Genomic DNA, 17,560 nt, shown 5'->3' with positions numbered 1-17,560 from the left:
CAGCATCGAAAAACATGTTTTGCGCTAAACCGAAAAACATTACGTGATTTTCCTACAGTTTAAAGATAAAAAAGTTCTTTAAAATTTTTTTACTTTCTAGGGGATTAAAAGAAGTTAAATTAGTTAAAATTTTATCAATAAAGATAAGAAAAATTATATTTCGATTCTGAGTATCGATGTAAATTTCAGGAGCCTATAAAAATCACTAATAGTAATTTAATTTTTGTTTATTAAATACGAGAAATAATTATTTAAAAATAGCTTTACAATGTCACCTGTTTAAAAGGGGATTCGCTTTCAATTGAAATTTTTATTTTATTATATAATTATTTATTTTATTATTATTTTTCATTATATTTGATCAAATATATTGCGTTATACCCTAATAACAAAAAGTTCAAAAAAGAAGTTTTAGTTTACTAAATAAAATCTCTGCATGTTATTACATATATATCCTAACAATATTGAAAGTTTAAAAATTTAGTCAACAGCCAAAATTTTCAATTACTCTTGTTTCCATGGATCCACCTATTAATATAACCTTAATCCATTATTGTTTCTAACAACAAATTTATAAAACTTTATTTGAAAATTGTTTTATCAAAGTTTGAAAAGTATAATACTTGTAAAATTTTCTGAAAAAATTATTTTGAGTCTAGTTGTTTTTCATGAGAAATAGGTATTATTTTACATAAGAAAACGTTTAAATATTTGTCCTTTAGAAATTTGATATATGGGGCAAAATTTCTCAACTGCCCAGGTCAAAAAATGAATTTTTTTGAAACTTTGCTAAAATGTTACTATTATTAGTAGAAGTGTAGATATAAAAAATTATTGAATTTAATAAAATATTTTTTGAGTTACAGAGTTTCAAAATTTTGACTTTTTTGAAAATATATTTTTTTTGATTTATTAAATTGATAAGTAAAATTAATCAAATTACAAGTGTGAATAGTGATTTTGAAAGGTTTTTTCACGAGCTCAAAATATATTTTAAAAATTTTTTTCTAACCTATCCCAATCGAAAGCTTACCTTTTTTCGTATGCACCATGTAAAAACCAGAGTGGGACCTTGGAAATTTTTCAAGAATATAACAATTTATCATCATTTTCCTTATAAAATAGTGCTAAATTATTATTTTCTTGACAAATTTCCAAGGTCCCACTCTGGTTTTTACATGCTGCATACACTGAAAGAAATTATTCTTGATTACTGTGTGAGTTCTGGCTAAAACAGCCATATTGTATTGTTGGATTTGTTACTGATACGATATCACTATTTTAGCCATTCTATTTTGTTTGTGACTGACATTTTGCTTTCGAATTAATACATTTTACTAATAAATTAGTAGAATTTTACTATTTCGAAAGCAAAAATTCGGTCACTAATTGAAATTGATTTAAATTTAGACTAATTAAAATATATAAAGATCAAATGAGAGCACATCAATTTAGAGTTTAGCCAATAAAAATTCACCATTTAACTCACCAACCATCCACTTTTGTAATTTTCAAACCACTGACAGCGTGAACGTAGAAACACCCTAAATCGAAATATTTTTACAAAGTTAAGCCCTTTTTAAAATTCATTTAAAATCGACATAATTATCTTTTTTCTGCTGAAAATCGCTGAAAATACTGCACATTAAGTTTTCCTAATGAGAAAACGTCAATGAATATGTAAAAATGCAAAAAAATGTGTATGTATATACAATAAAGTTTTAAGAATATTTTTGAGTTTTTGCAGTGCTTTAGGGTTGAGTTTTATTTAAAATCGTAGATCTCATCTGGAAGACTTTTGAATTTAATTCAGAAAGTTTAACGTTTTTTTTGTTTTTTCATATTCTTTGAAAATGTTTTTTCTCTTACTATCAAAAGGATGTTATGAGGCTTCTATTTATCTTTCTCTTTTTTGACGAAGTTTAGTCTTGTGGAAAAAATTGTGCATGTCAAGTTCGATTGTGTTTAACTACCACCTAAATTTTATTTTATAGTTTCCTTACTGATTTTTCGTTTATATCATTGTCTGAGTATTTAAAAATAGTTATTTATGATACAAGTGCGTAAAATCGTTGATTATATGAGTGTGACGTTTGCAGCTCGAGCCGAAGGCGAGTGCTGCAAGTCACACAAGTATAATCTGATTTACGCACGAGTGCCATACAAAATTTTTTGCAACACTAAAACAACTATACTTGCAGCAATATTGCTAATATTACTGTAACTTTAGGTGTAGTGGGGAACTGTTAAATGAAGTATTCTAGAAGCTAAAATAAAAAAATGTGATTGTAAATTGTTAATTAAAAGCATTATTTCATTGTTTCTCATCAAACAGTCACAAGAATGCGTAAAGTAACCTTTTTACGCACTGAAAATCACTTTACACACTGGAATTCACTTTACACACTGCTAGCGGTGTGTAAAGTAACACTTTACACACCGCTATAAAAAGAAGTACTTTACACACAGTTTTCTGTGTGTAAAATTCAATTTTACAGGTTAGTGTTGCAAAAAAATTTTTTTTGTCTTATTTTATTCACAAAAATAACTTTGTAATCATATAACTGCAGGATAATAGAGACCATGGACAAAGGGAAACACAAACTATTTGTGGCTCTAAGCCAGAGTCAAAAGAGAAGGCGTTTAAACATGGCTCGATCCTGTATAAATGATTTGGACTCTCAGCAGAATGCAGATCAATCTAATTCGTCTTCAGAAAACGAAGCATTTCATGACCAAGCGAATATTCCACACGAAGACATCGAAACTCATTATACTGATTCTGATGACATAGAAGTGTCCGATGTAGAGATGATTTCATCTAGCGAAGGAAGTAGTGCTGCTGAAGGAGAAGAAGAAGAAGAGGCATTTTTGCTGGAACCTGCAGAACAAATGGAAGAAAATTTGGACTTCGAAACAAATTCCGAAGATAACGATGACGCAGATCAACCACCTCTTCCTCCCCCTATTCATATAGATGAGATTAAAAAAAAGGCTCTTAAGAATGCTTTTTTAGTTACTAATTTGAAACATACTCAAATTAAAACAATTCTAAGAACTTTAAGAGAATTCCCTTTTCATTTAAATTGTCTTCCTCAAGATGCAAGAACCATCTTAGGGACTCCTACAACTATTGCTAATGGAGTTATTCAGAACATATCAGGTGGAGAATATTTACACGTTGGATTCAAATTGACTCTAATGAAAAAACTAAAACAAATTCCTGCAAATATGTTACCAGATAGCATAATAATTGATTTTAGTACTGATGGTGCTAAAGTTAATAAAGGTTCGAAGCAGTTTTGGCCCATTCAGTACAGAGTTCTGAATATTGAAGATAAAAGACCTATGATAGCAGGAATTTTTCTTGGTGATCATAAGCCATCTAACGTGTTTGAATTTTTTGAACAGTTTGTTCGTGAAGTTTCTGAAGTGCGAAATAATGGTATTCTTATTGAAGGCAGAAGAATTTTTTTGACGATTCATTGTTTCATTGCCGATGCCCCTGCTAGAGCGTTTGCTTTGAGTCATGCTGGACATAATTCAAGCAAACCTTGTTCTAAATGCAAAGTTGAAGGTCGACGTTATATGGACAGGGAAATTTTTGAAGGAACAACGCATCAATTACGGAGCAACGATGAATACAGAAATATGATAGACGAAGATCATCATGTAGGAAGAAGTCCTCTGCATGAATTATTAGACTTAGTAACACGAGTACCGTTCGAAGCAATGCATTCCCTTTGGCTTGGAAATGTAAAGAAAGCGATATCAGCGAATATATATGGAAAATTCAAACTCCGAAGAATGAGTGTTAGGAAGATGGAAATTGTTAATTCCAGAATGTTGAACCTTGCAATGTTTTGTCCTTCTGACTTCAACCGCAGACCTCAAAAAATGAGTGCTTTTTCTGCTTTTAAAGCAACAGAATTTAGACAAATAGCTCTTTATATTGCTCCATCTATATTCAAGAATGTTTTCGAGGATGATCCTTATCAACATTTCCTGTTGCTTCACGTCGTCTCACGCCTACTAGTTTCTAAGGCAACGTCCCCTGAGAAGCTATCGTTTTGTCAGAAGGCATTGGAAACTTACGTCACATTGTGTGAAGAAATCTATGGATTACAATTCTTATCCTATAATATACATTGTTTACTTCATCTTGTCTCTGACGTGGAAAATCTTGGGGATTTAGAGTCGTTCAGTGCATTCGCGTACGAAAATAGTATGCCTGAGTTTCGTAAGCTAATTCGAAAACCAGGTCTTCCACTTGAACAGTACTATAAAAGATCGAAAGAATTAAACGATTTAAATTTAACTGCTCCGGTTATTAATATCCACGTAAGACCATCATTGCCTCATGCAGAAGGCCCAATTCCTGAAAACATTCCTGCCAATGGATGTCAACAATTTCAAAAGTTGGAAATTGGAGAACTCACATTTGCCACAAACGAACGTGATAGTTGCTGCATTCTTCAAGACACAAGAGTAGGAATGATAAGAAACATTTTAAAAGTAGATGAAGAATTTTTCTTAATGTTTGAAGCATTTCGTAGAAAAAATTCATTATACGATGTTGGAGTCACTTCAGATGTTGTAGGGGTTTACCATTGTTCGTTTTTATCAAATATAGTTGAATGTGTATCCTTAAACAACGTCAAAGACAAGTGTTATAGAATGCCTTATTGGAGCGAGGTTGAAGGTCAGGAAGAGCAAGCACTTGAAAATGAATGGATATGTTGCTCATTGTTAAACCGAAATTAAATTCATCAAAATTTATCTTTTAAAGATGGATATTTTATAAGTCACATGTAAGTTTTTGATTAAAAATTAATTTCGGGCTTGTGTAGCTTTGTTTTTTTAAAATCATAGTATTCAAAAAACGATTTAAATTAGTATTTAGCAGTTGAGTAATAGTCATACGATTGATTTTAAGCAACAACCGCATTTAATAACACAATTTACATTTTAATTCTAATATCAAATATTTTTAATTAAATAATTTGAAAAAATATGTTAAACCTTAACAATTCATGTACTTTATTACATGCAGGGCTCGAACTAAGTCCGTAAATCCCGTAAAAGTCCGTAACTTTGCTTGAAGTTAGTAAAAGTCTGTTTTTTTGAAAAAAGGTCCGTAAAGTACGTAAATTATACGATATAATTTGGATAATTTTAGAGAAATTACAAATGATTGAAGGAATTCAATTATTTTAAAAAGTAATAAAATTCTTCGCAAAAATTCAATTATGTTCAAAAATTTTGAAAAATTCTCGTCAAAATTTCAATTATCTTTAGAAATAATTAAATTCTTCTCCGAAATATCAATTATTTTCAAAAAATTTAATAAAATTCTTGGGAAAATTTTAATTATTTTCAACATTTTTCATCAATTCAATGATTTTTAATAGGTATCTATACTATTCTAATAAATTTTTCTAAAATAATTCAATTATTTAAAAAAAAATCTAATAAAATTCTACACAAACCTTGAATTATTTTCAAAAAATAATAAAAATTTTACAGGAATTTCATTATTTACAAATTTCTTCAATAAATATTCAATATTCAATTATTTTCATAAATAATAAAATTTTTACAATTATTTAATTTTTTTGTCAAATAATAAAATTCTTATTAGGAATTCAATTATAAATAATAAAGCTAAATGCAGAATTTCAATTATTTTTAATACAATTTTAATCGAATTCCTCGAAAAATGTAATTATTCTTAAAAATTGTATTAAAATTTATCAAAGAAATTTAATTATTCTAATAACATTTGCTACAATTTATTTATTAGAATTTAAATATTATTTTTAATAAATTTTCAATTAAATTTCTTTAAAGAATAAAATTATTCCATTCAAAACTTTTAATGCAATTCTTTGCGAAAATTATCAATTATCTTTATAAATAATAAAATTCTTCTCTAAAATTGAATTATTTTCAAAAAATTTAATAAATTTCTTGGCAAAATTGCAATTATTTTCAAAAATTTTCCCTAATTTTATTATTTTTAATATCTACTATTTTAATAAAATTTTGCAAAAGAATTCAAATTATTTGAAAATTGATTGATACAATTCTTTAAAAGAATTCAATTTTAAGAAACATATGTAATTATTCAATAAATTTTCAAGAAATTGTTTTTTTTGTATTTAAATAATGAAATTCTTGTAGAATTTTCTCATAAAAATTGATTTAAAAATGCATTTCAGTTAAAATTGTAGATTAGAATTGAATATTAAAAGTATTAGTATTTATTTTCTAATACATATTTTTAATTGAAGAATTTACAAAGAATTTAAATTTCGTAAAATTGAATATTGTAAAGAAATGAATTTAAAAATTGTCAAAGAACTTCTTCGAAAATTATTAAAAATAATCGATTTTAAGAAAAATTTTAGTTAAAAATTCTTGAAAATAATAATTGAATTTGATAATGATTTTATCACTATGTTTAACAGCATGTGATTGTTACAGAATTCAATGTTAATTTTTTCGACCACTTTTCTCTTAAAATATTAAATAAATTAAGCTAGTTTTTTGTGAATAACTCTAAAATATCATAAAGAAGGGCAGTGATGTGAAAAAGTTTTAATATTTTTAAAATTATTTATTAAAAAATAACTTTAAAATTATCAGTTCTCAAAATCACTTTTAATCAATTTCTCGTCTTTTCCGATTTCAAAGTATTTTTTTATAATTTATTTTAGAATTATTAAAACTTTTGCACATCGCTGCTCTTCTTTATTATATTTCAGAGTTATTCACAAAAAACTAGCTTAATTTATTTAATATTTTAAGAGAAAAGTGGTCGAAAAAATTAACATTGATTTCTGTAACAGGCACATGCTGTTTAAGTATTATAAAACATGAAGTAATCGATCGCTCCGAGTTGAAGACTCGGAGTTTTCGATATCTTCATGTTTTTTAATTATGAAAAAATCTAATTTATAGTTTTAAGTTAAATGTTCTCTTATATATTTTTGTCAGTAATTGTTCCGTAAATGGTCCGTAATTTTGTCATTTTTGGTCCGTAAAGTCCGTATTTTTAAATACTTTCACTGGTTCGAGCCCTGTACATGGTTTTCTATTTTTAGTTTTAATATTTATATTTTCGCTAGCATTTAACATTAAAGTGTTGGAATTTTTGTTCTGCAATTACGATTTTATTAAAAAATAATCCATTTTATTTAAGTTTTTATAATTGTACAGATCATGGAAAATGCCAAGGAAGCGAAGAAGCGTAAAATGTTTTCAAAAAATCAATCGAGAGTATCAAGTAAAGGAAGAAACATAACAACTCCAAAAAATATTTTGAGCACTTCCGAGGATAAATTAACCATAAAAAAGTCTAAGAAATCATCTTCATTAGATGAAAAAATGAAGGTTTTAAAGAATCTTGCAGTACAATTTCAGTTAAGAGATACTACAAATATGTAAGTTATTTTGACATTCATTTTATTATATCTCACAAAGCAAAATAAGTTAATATTAAAAATTCCTTCCTAACTTATCTATTTCTCTTCTTTGGGTTATGCTTTGTTTTCCTTAGCTGTTAAACCGTGAAAAAATAATTGATCTTTTCAAAATATTATTCTGAGTTTCCTCAATTTACCTTTTATTTCTTTTTTATGCTTTCTGCTTTATTATTGAAAAATTTTTATCAACCAAAAAGAAGAATATTTATATGTATACCCCATAATGTATACCCAGAATTATTTTAGATACATTAAACTGTAGATTTCAAAATATATGTTGATTCTTTTTCCAGATCCGGTGAAAAAAATTCTCCTGCTCTTGTTAATCCTGGAATTACAACTGGTTCCAACAATTCATCATTGCTTCATGTTTCTAAAGGAAAATCAAACCAGTCGAAACAAAAAAAAATTGATCATTCGTAAGTGGACTGAACTTATTTTATTTTTATGCTACACTATTTGCTATAAACCCTTAAAAAGTCAGAGTAACCACATGTCAGTAAAATCCGAAAAATGTTAATACAACAAAATTTTTTGCTGGGAAATTTAGAAAATTGAGATTTTTTCGACTTACTATTAAAAATTGTGACTTTCTTGATCTTTCCTCCAAATATTGCAACAAAATATCATATTTTTAGTACTAAATGAGTTACAACTCATTTCGATTTTTATAGTGCGAAAAATAACTAAAGAAATATCTCAAACATTATTTTTGAATCATATTTCTACTTAAATTTTTCGAAATATACAATTGAAACGATTTTGTAAAATTTAATTGAAAAGAATTATTTTTTTTAAAGTATTTTATATATAGTAATGATTCTATCACTCGGTCTACAAATTATTAAGATGATGAAAAAAATTCTGACTCGATCCTGACTCGAAGTGATCGATTTTTTTCATCATCTTAATAACTTAAAGTATTTTGGTAGAATTTTTAAAAATCAACTTTTCAAGAATTTTAATTGGAAACTTTAAAAATTAATTGAATTATGAAATTAAAATTATTTAAAATAATTTATTTGGAGATGAAATTTAGATTAAATTAAATTTAAATTCGAAATAATTGAATCCAGGAAGGGTAATATTTGTAATTTTTAGAAATTATTAAGTTTCATTAGTCAGAATTTTGTCAGAGAAAATAATTTTAATGTCAGTAAATTGTTAGGGATAGAGCTTAGGGGGTTAATTGTGCAAAAACTGCCCCTGCATCTATTTTTCTCAAATTTGGCCCATATATTACTATCCATATGACTATAACTTTCTGCAATTTGGAACTCGAAATTCGCTTTTTTGGGGCAGTTATGAAGGGGGAACAAAAAAACAAAAAACTTATTTTTCTCGAAAACTACTAAATCGATTTTAATGAAATTTAAATATGTGATATTTGTTATGTATTTTCTCATTTCATTCTCTTATGTGATCTACTTAATAAAAAATTTTTCCCGACATGATTTCAAAGTGTGTCACGATAAATAACTCAAAAACCCTACCCGGTACATTTTTATGTGGTATGTAAATGGTTAATTTTAAAAAATCCTTCAAAGTTTTTTGCAACTTATTAATAGTGGGGTTATTGAGGTTGCTAAATACAAATCTGAAGTTGATATAAAACAATATTTTTCAGACAAATAAAAAAATTTTAAAATCAAATTTTAGGATTTTTTTAGTTATCATACCGTGTCGCACTCTAAAATCATCTAGGCCATTATTTTTTAAAAAGTAAGACTGTTAAACAAGTTAAATAAAAAAAGTTTGATGCACCGCTTCAATGATCCAAAAAGAAAAAAATTTTAAATGCAAAAATAAAAATTTTTGGTTTTCTTTTTGGAAATAATTTTTTTTTACATCGATTTCAGACTTGTATTCAGCAAATCACTGAGTATTAATTTGTAATTAAATAAATGAATAATTAATTAACCATTTACATAAAACATAAAAATGTACCGGGTAGGGTACATATGTGTCAAAGGGGACATTATACGGTACTATTTTCTATAAAAATTACAGTGATAACTTCAAAACTAACCCTCAAAAAATTTTTTTTGAAAGAAAAATTTTGATTTTTTTTTCTAGAATTATCTTGTCCACATTTAAAACATATTTAAATTTCATTAAAATCGATTCAGTAGTTTTCGAGAAATATAAGTTTTTTGTTTTTTCGTTCCCCCTCCATAACTCCCCCAAAAAAGCGAATTTCAAGTTCAAAATTACAGAAAGTTATAGTCATATGGATAGTAATATATGGGCCAAATTTGAGAAAAATAGATGCAGGGGCAGTTTTTGCACACTTAACCCGATAAGCCCTTTATAAACTCAATCTTGTAACCACGCTGAAAGTGATGTATAATTATATAACTCAATATTACTTGTAGTGTTAGGTATATAATACAAAATGTTTTATATAATTATTGATCTGCAGATTCAAAGAAATGTTTTTTTTGCTTTCCTTAGCTGTTAAACCGTGAAAAAATAATTGATCTTTTCAAAATATTATTCTGAGTTTCCTCAATTTACCTTTTATTTCTTTTTTATACTTTCTGCTTTATTATTGAAAAATTTTTATCAACCAAAAAGAAGAATATTTATATGTATACCCCAAAATGTATACTCAGAATTGTTTTAGATACATTAAACTGTAGATTTCAAAATATATGTTGATTCTTTTTCCAGATCTGGTGAAAAAAATTCTCCTGCTCTTGTTAATCCTGTAATTACAACTGGTTCCAACAATTCATCATTGCTTCATGTCTCTAAAGGAAAATCAAATCAGTCAAACCAAAAAGAAATTGATAATTTGTAAGTGGACTTATCTTATTTCATTTTTGCATTTTACGTTATAATTTACTATAAACTCTTATAAAGTGAACTATAATTATATAACTCAATATTATTTATTTGTAAGGTCTCAAGGAAAAGATTTTGGTATTGTTGATGACTTAACAGCTACAAGTTCAGATAATTCACAAATGGTTGGCTACTCAGGAAATGAAATATCAAAATTAAATGAGACAAAGACTGATAATTTGTGAGTGAATTTACTTTTTTCATTTTCGTAAATAGTTAATTTAAACTAATTACAATTCGATATTTTTTAGGACTTCCGGTGAGAATTCTTCTGCTAATGCTGAATTAATAATACCCAATTCTGTTAATTCCAACTCTGGTAAAATACCTGACAAATTGAATAAGAAAAATTCCCATAATATGTAAGTTAATCTTTAAATCTTTTTAAATTATTTTAAATCCGAAAGAACTGATATTTTATTTTGAAATAAACTACAAATAAAATAGTTTTTGGAACTTTCTTTTCCTAAGGCTATCAATAAATTTAATATTATAAGGTCGCAAGTAAAGAATTCTGAAATTTTTGATTCAAAACTTAGAGCTGGTTCTTCTAAGGCACCACAGTTTCCACCGAATGGAACAACAAATTCGGAAGGGTCTGAAGAATCGTTTAATAATAATTTGAGGAAACCTTTAATGTTTGCTTCCAACTTCTCTGAAACCAGCAATAGAACTGAAACTTTCGTGGATTTGCCTATTTTAAGCATTCCGTCAGGAACATTTGAAGGTTTTGGTGAAATTTCCAGACATTTGCAGTTAGTATAAATTTTATAACTTGTTTTAAAACATAAAATTTTGTAAACATTTAATTTCCTTACATTTTTATTGATTTTTAACTGTTTTGTATTAAAATATTTTTTAAAAGGGTCCTGCAATCGAGTGTAGATGAAATTCGTCAAAAGAGCGATGAGATTTTTAATCAAAATAAAGAAATCCTTCAACTATTGAGGTCACGCTTTAGTACTGAACAGCTGGCTAATAAATTATATCAGCACTTAGACGGTTTTCCTCTTAGCACTGTAGAGCAGTTCTCTAATTTAGAGGAAATAACAAGTAAACCCGAACGACAAAAAGTGGTAAGTCAATAAATACAGAAACTTCCATTTATCGAAAATTAAAAGTTTCATTTGCTGATTTGTCTTATACAATTTTTAGCATGACCATTTAATACAATTAGGTGGTACAAGTTTAAAAGAATTCTTGAGTTGTGCACTCCGTCAAGTAATGACCGATGAATTGGTCTTAAATTTCACGTGGCAGAAGCAGAAAGACACTGAAAAGTTTGGGGACACAAGGATTTCTAATATTTTTTTTTCGTAAGTTTTTATATTTTTTATTCAACACAATATTTTCTTTTTATTTGGCTGAAATTTTTTCTCATTGAAATTAGTTCTTTATATTGTAATACTACACAAGATTTGTTAATATTCTGGATAAAGTTTTAATTAAGATGTCAGTGAAAAAACATCAATGTGCAAAGTTTTAAAACTTCCTTTTATCTTAGCGGAATTCTCATTTTTTATTTAATGAATATTTTACAGAAGCTGCTGTGAACTGCCCCTTATTTACTGGACCGGATAGTAAGGCAGCATATAAAGAAGCTATGTTAGGAGTACTGAAAAGTGCAAAACAAAGGTGTCGTAACAAATTAAAAAAAATTCCTAACCACGACCTTGAGAAAAGAGTAGAAAAAGCAATAGAGAATATAAGTGCTTTATTAGAACCAGAAGCAAGCAATGATGGTTCAGAAGCAGATGTGGAAGATGAAGATGAAGAAATGGATTCATTCGATTATGAAGAAGACGAGAATTTTTGATTAATCATTGGAACTTTTTTAATATTAATGTTGTCAAATTCGTGATTTAAATATTTGTTTGTTATATAAAATATCAAGAAAATTATTCATTTTCGTTTATAATGTTGCTTCGCTTCTTTTGTATTTTATTTTAGTAATATATAGAAACCATTACTAATAAATTATCTTTTTATACTTTGTAAATATTATTCTTCTTATTTCACTAATTATAAACTTTAAATTCTAGTTATTTTAATACCCCACAATAATATTCGGCATTTTTATCCTGCATTTTGCCGGCACGTGTGTATCGGACACACGGTCCGGCATTATAGCCAGCAATAGCACGCACATTGAGCTGCTTTCTAGCTGGCACAATGGTCCGATCAATCGGCCCACGGTCCACAACATAGCCAGCCTATATGCAGGCATTTTGTTATCTGGGTACGGGCAGCTAAAACAAAAAATTATTAATTAATTATGAAAATTACAACATTCTTAATTTTAAAATTGAAATTTTATTATTGAATAATTTCAGATTTAGTATTTAAGAAATTAACCTATTAAGTACATAAATAATCATTATTGTTTATTTTATTTTATTGGTATTTATTTATTCTTCTTCCGAAGAAGTAAAATATTTTTATAACTAATAAAGATGTTTGGAAGAATTCAATTATTTTCACAATATAATGCTAAGGAAATTATTTTTTTATTTTAATTCAATTACTTTATAATATTTATATATTTTATTGAAAGCATTTAATTGCTTTGAAAAATGTTGATAAATTCTTTACAAGAATTAAATGATTTCCAAACATTCTTTTTAAAATTCAAAATATTAAAAGAGAAAAATTATTAAAATAAATAACAATTATTTACTTTGATTTTTAAATAAGAAAATTAAAACTAACCTCAAAATTAATATTCACATCTTTCTATTTTAAAGTTACAAGAAAAATATTTTAAAAAATTTAAATATTTATAAATATTAAAACTATCCGGCCAGATTTGGATTGACTATATGTCCACTTTTAAAGTGGACAAATGGTAGACAAATGGTAGACATACGGTAAAAGTGGAAATAAACTATTTAGAAGGTGTTTGATAGCAAAAGGAAGTATTGATAATGTAAAATGGATATTTAGAGATTCGATTTAATCAAAAATTGCAATAAATAAATCTCTAAATAATTAATAATTACTTGAAATTCCTGACAGAATCGATAAACATAAATGTACGTAGGTGGTTAGACTTTAAATAGTGGAAAAAAGTTCATCAAAAAAACTAAAAATGTTAGAAAAAGCTCTTATAATTAATAAATTAACTATTCTACAGTCGATTTATCCATTATTTAAGTTGAGTTAAATCGTAAATTGTTCAATTATTAATGATAAATATGCGAACTGTGAGACCTGTCAATGTATTGGTAACATGCGTGATACTTGTAGCGGACTATGATTCACTACGATCATATTCTGAACGGCGGAACGAAAGGAACTGATTTGGATAAACGTGAGAAGTTTCAAAATGATGTGTAATATAGTAAACATTGAAAAATATTGCTTTCTTTGATTTAAGAGATATTACTAATAAATCATATCTTTTACATTTAAAAAAAGTTTTTTTACAACAATGTGATCAAAAATTACAAATTTAGCAAAACTTTTTCAATTATTAAAATAAATAAATTTTTTTAAATAAATATTATTCAAAGCTAAAAATCAGTCTTTTACTTAGAAAAATAAATTTGAATAACAATTTTTTAAACAATTTCATGTAAAAAATAAATAACATTAACAATTAATTTTGATTGAAAATTAATTATTATTATTATTATCTTTAGTAGAATATAAAAAATAACTCCTCCTACTTTAAGAAAGCAATTTTTTTATTCGTTGGTTCAACAGTACAAAAAGGGAGTGAATATTTAATTTTTAAAAAGTTACATTTAGTCTTAACTCATTAAAAAAAAGGCTTCTGGCCAATAAAAATAAGCACCTCCTATTTTCAAAGTACAATTTTTTATTTGCTGGTTGAGTTAAAGAAAATAGAGAAAGTAATTAATATTTGAAAAATAACATATATTATTAACCCCCAAAGAAAAAATGGATGCTTTAGACCAATAAAAATAATAAACAAACTCCTCCCATTTTCAAAATCAATTTTTCTATTTCTTTTGAGTTAAACAAAATGGAGAAAAAATTAATATTTAAAAAATAAAACATATAATTCCAACCCCCTAAAAAAAGTGGATGATTTAGACCAATTAAAATAAAATTTTAACTCCTCCTTCTTATAAAGAAAAAAATTCTTTATTTGTGGCTTCAATAGAACAAAATAGAGAAAATATTAATATTTAAAAAATATAAAATTTTGTCCTAACCCCCAGAAGATAAAATGGATGTTAGAGACAAATTGAATTAAAATTTAAACTCCTCCCTTTTAATAAAAACTATTTTTCATTCGTGGGTTCAAAAAAACGAAATGGAAAAAATATTAAACTTTAAAAAATATAAGTCTCAACCCCTGACAAAAAAAACTGCTATTAGCCAATAAAAAAATTAAACTCCTCCTATATTTTTATTCATTGGTTCAGTTAAACAAAATGAAGAAAAATTTGTTATTTAAGAAATAAAACATATAATTCCAACCCCCAAAAGAAAAAATGGATGTTCTAGACCAAGTAAAATAAAATTTAAACTCCTCCTTCTTAAAGAAACCTTTTTTCTATTTGTTGGTTCATTAGAACAAAATGGAGAAAACATTAAACTTTAAAAAATATAAAATTTAGTCTTAACCCCCAAAAGATAAAATGGATGTTTAAGACCAATTAAATTAAAATTTAAACTCCTCCCTTTTAATACAAACTATTTTTTTTTCGTAGGTTCAAAAGAACGAATTTTTTAAATATTAATATTTTCTTCATTTTGTTCTATTGAAGTCACAAATAAAAAATATTTTTCTTTTTGAAGGAGGAGTTTAAATTTTATTTTAATTGGTCTAAATCATGCACTTTTTTATGGGGGGGCGGGGGTTGGAATTATATGATTTATTTTTAAATATTAATTTTTTCTCCATTTTGTTTAACTCAAAACAAATAAACAAATTGATTTTGAAAGTGGGAGGAGTTTGTTTATTATTTTTATTGGTCTAAATCATCCCTTTTTTCTTTTGGGGTTGGTAATATATAAGGTTATTTTTCAAATATTAATTACTTTGGTAACTCAACCAACAAATAAAAAATTGCACTTTGAAAATAGGAGGAGCTTGTTTTTATTGGCCACACGGAGAGAAATCTGTTAGGATTAATGCTCGAAACTTTTCATATACTTTTTCCATAGATTCTTTAATGCTAAAATCCTAACAGAGAGCCTATTTATTGCTCGAGTCCGCCTGAATATTAGGCGGACCTCTTATACTTTTCGCTAGTAAGTGCTTATGCTATATTCATAACCTCTACTCTATGCATTATTCGCAACAGATTTCTCTCCGTGCAGGAGTCTTTTTTTTCTTAATGAGTTAAGACTAAATGTAACTTTTTAAAAATTAAATATTTTTTCCCTTTTTGTACTGTTGAACCAACGAATAAAAAAATTGCTTTCTTAAAGTAGAAGGAGTTAGAATCTTATTTTAATTGGTTTGAAAAGTAAATTTTCTAATTATTTTAGAAAAACGGAAAATATTGTCTATTTTATCATTCTTAGTATAATTGATTGTAGCATTAATTCTATTTGTTTTCTGCTTTTTTATTTTTTATATTCTACTAAATATAATAATAATTAATTTTCAATCAAAATTAATTGTTCATGATATTTATTTTTTACATGAATTTGTTTAAAAAATTTTTATTCAAATTAATTTTCTAAGTAAAATACTTATTTTTAGCTTTGAATAATATTTATTTAAATAAATTCATTTATTTTAATAATCGAAAAAGTTTTGCGAAATTTCTAATTTTTGATCACATTGTTGTACAAAAAACGTTTTCTAAAGGTAAAAGATATGTTTTATTAGTAATATCTCTTAAATCAAAGAAAGCAATTTTTTTCAATGTTTACTATATTTACACATCATTTTGAAACTTCGCGCGTTTATCCAAATCAGTTCCTTTCGTTCCGCCGTTCAGAATATGATCGTATAGTGAATCGTAGTCTGCTACAAGTATCACGCATGTTACCAATACATTGACAGGTCTCACAGTTCGCATATTTATCATTAATAATTGAACAATTTACGATTTAATTCAACTTAAATAATGGATAAATCGACTGTAGAATAGTTAATTTATTAATTATAAGAGCTTTTTCTAACATTTTTAGTTTTTTTTATGAACTTTTTCCCAGTATTTAAAGTCTAACCACCTATGTACATTTATGTTTATCGAATCTGTCAGGAATTTCAAGTAATTATTAATTATTTAGAGATTTATTTATTGCAACATTTGCTAAAATCTATATTCTCTAAACATCAATTTTACATATTTAACACTTCCTTTTGCTATCAAACACCTTCTAAATAGTTTATTTCCACTTTTACCGTATGTCTATACACTACCGTCGGGAATTATCGGTACGGCTGCACGCGCACGGCCCAAAAACATACCAATCTTTAAATCACGATTATTTTGTAAATACAAATGTCAGAAAATTAACAAATATACCATTTGAAAGATTATTAAATTCTACAATTAATGGTACATAACTGAAAATTTTAATAATTTATACAAAGATTGCAGCAATTGACAAATTTGACAAAAAAATTTAAAAAATAAAATTTTTTTGGAAATTTTTTCAACCCCTGCACATTTTTTTAAAATTGCAGAAAAAATTTGAAACTTATATAGGTGTGATCATTTAAGTCTCATCTTTAATTTAAGACCAAAAGAATTCAAAAATCTTAATCGGTTAGCGAGATATCATTACACTGAAAAAAATTCTTAGTAGATTTGACTACTTTTTAACTACTTTCCTTAGTTCAATAAGTCCCCAAAGATAATTTTGAACTTACATTAATTATCAGATATGTAGTTGAATGAAGTGATAATACAGTTGCATTAACTACTTTTCTTAGTTAAATAGGAACCAATGACAGTTTTGCAGTAGAATTAACTGCTGATATGTAGTTAAAGTTACTAAGATAACTCAGTAATAAAGTAACTACTGAAAATGGTAAAATAAAATTATTTATAATTTATTATAAATATTATCGAGTTGTATTTTTTTATATTTCCCCCTACCCACTTTTGTTTACCTATACCTTATTTATTTAATGTCTATATACCTAACGGAGAAAAATCTCTAAACGTCGGGAGTTGAACGCTCGACCCTAACATTCGTAAACCGATAACCTAACCACCTAACCACGCTCGCCCGCTTCGATGAGTTGCTTAATACTTATAGGCATTCCAGACACAGTTCAACTGATAACT

At 26.5% G+C, this 17,560-nt stretch overlaps 2 protein-coding genes across 2 annotated transcripts; both read left to right on the top strand.

Moving 5' to 3' along the window:
- Window positions 1-7,224: 7,224 nt before the first annotated feature.
- On the top strand, window positions 7,225-10,290 carry LOC122506783. Its single transcript, XM_043619098.1, has 3 exons — window positions 7,225-7,445; window positions 7,781-7,906; window positions 10,161-10,290. The coding sequence occupies exons 1-3, from the start codon at window positions 7,225-7,227 to the stop codon at window positions 10,288-10,290; spliced, it is 477 nt and encodes a 158-aa protein (XP_043475033.1).
- On the top strand, window positions 10,115-12,150 carry LOC122506782. Its single transcript, XM_043619097.1, has 7 exons — window positions 10,115-10,286; window positions 10,393-10,515; window positions 10,586-10,696; window positions 10,874-11,089; window positions 11,200-11,410; window positions 11,490-11,650; window positions 12,018-12,150. Exons 2-7 carry the CDS (start codon window positions 10,457-10,459, stop codon window positions 12,148-12,150), a joined length of 891 nt encoding a protein of 296 aa, XP_043475032.1. The 5' UTR covers window positions 10,115-10,286; window positions 10,393-10,456.
- The last annotated feature ends 5,410 nt before the right edge of the window (window positions 12,151-17,560 follow it).

Source organism: Leptopilina heterotoma, unplaced genomic scaffold (genome assembly GCF_015476425.1).
Source record: "Leptopilina heterotoma isolate Lh14 unplaced genomic scaffold, ASM1547642v1 Lhet_430, whole genome shotgun sequence".
Taxonomy (NCBI): Eukaryota; Metazoa; Arthropoda; class Insecta; order Hymenoptera; family Figitidae; genus Leptopilina; species Leptopilina heterotoma.
This window is presented reverse-complemented; position numbering and strand designations above follow the sequence as displayed.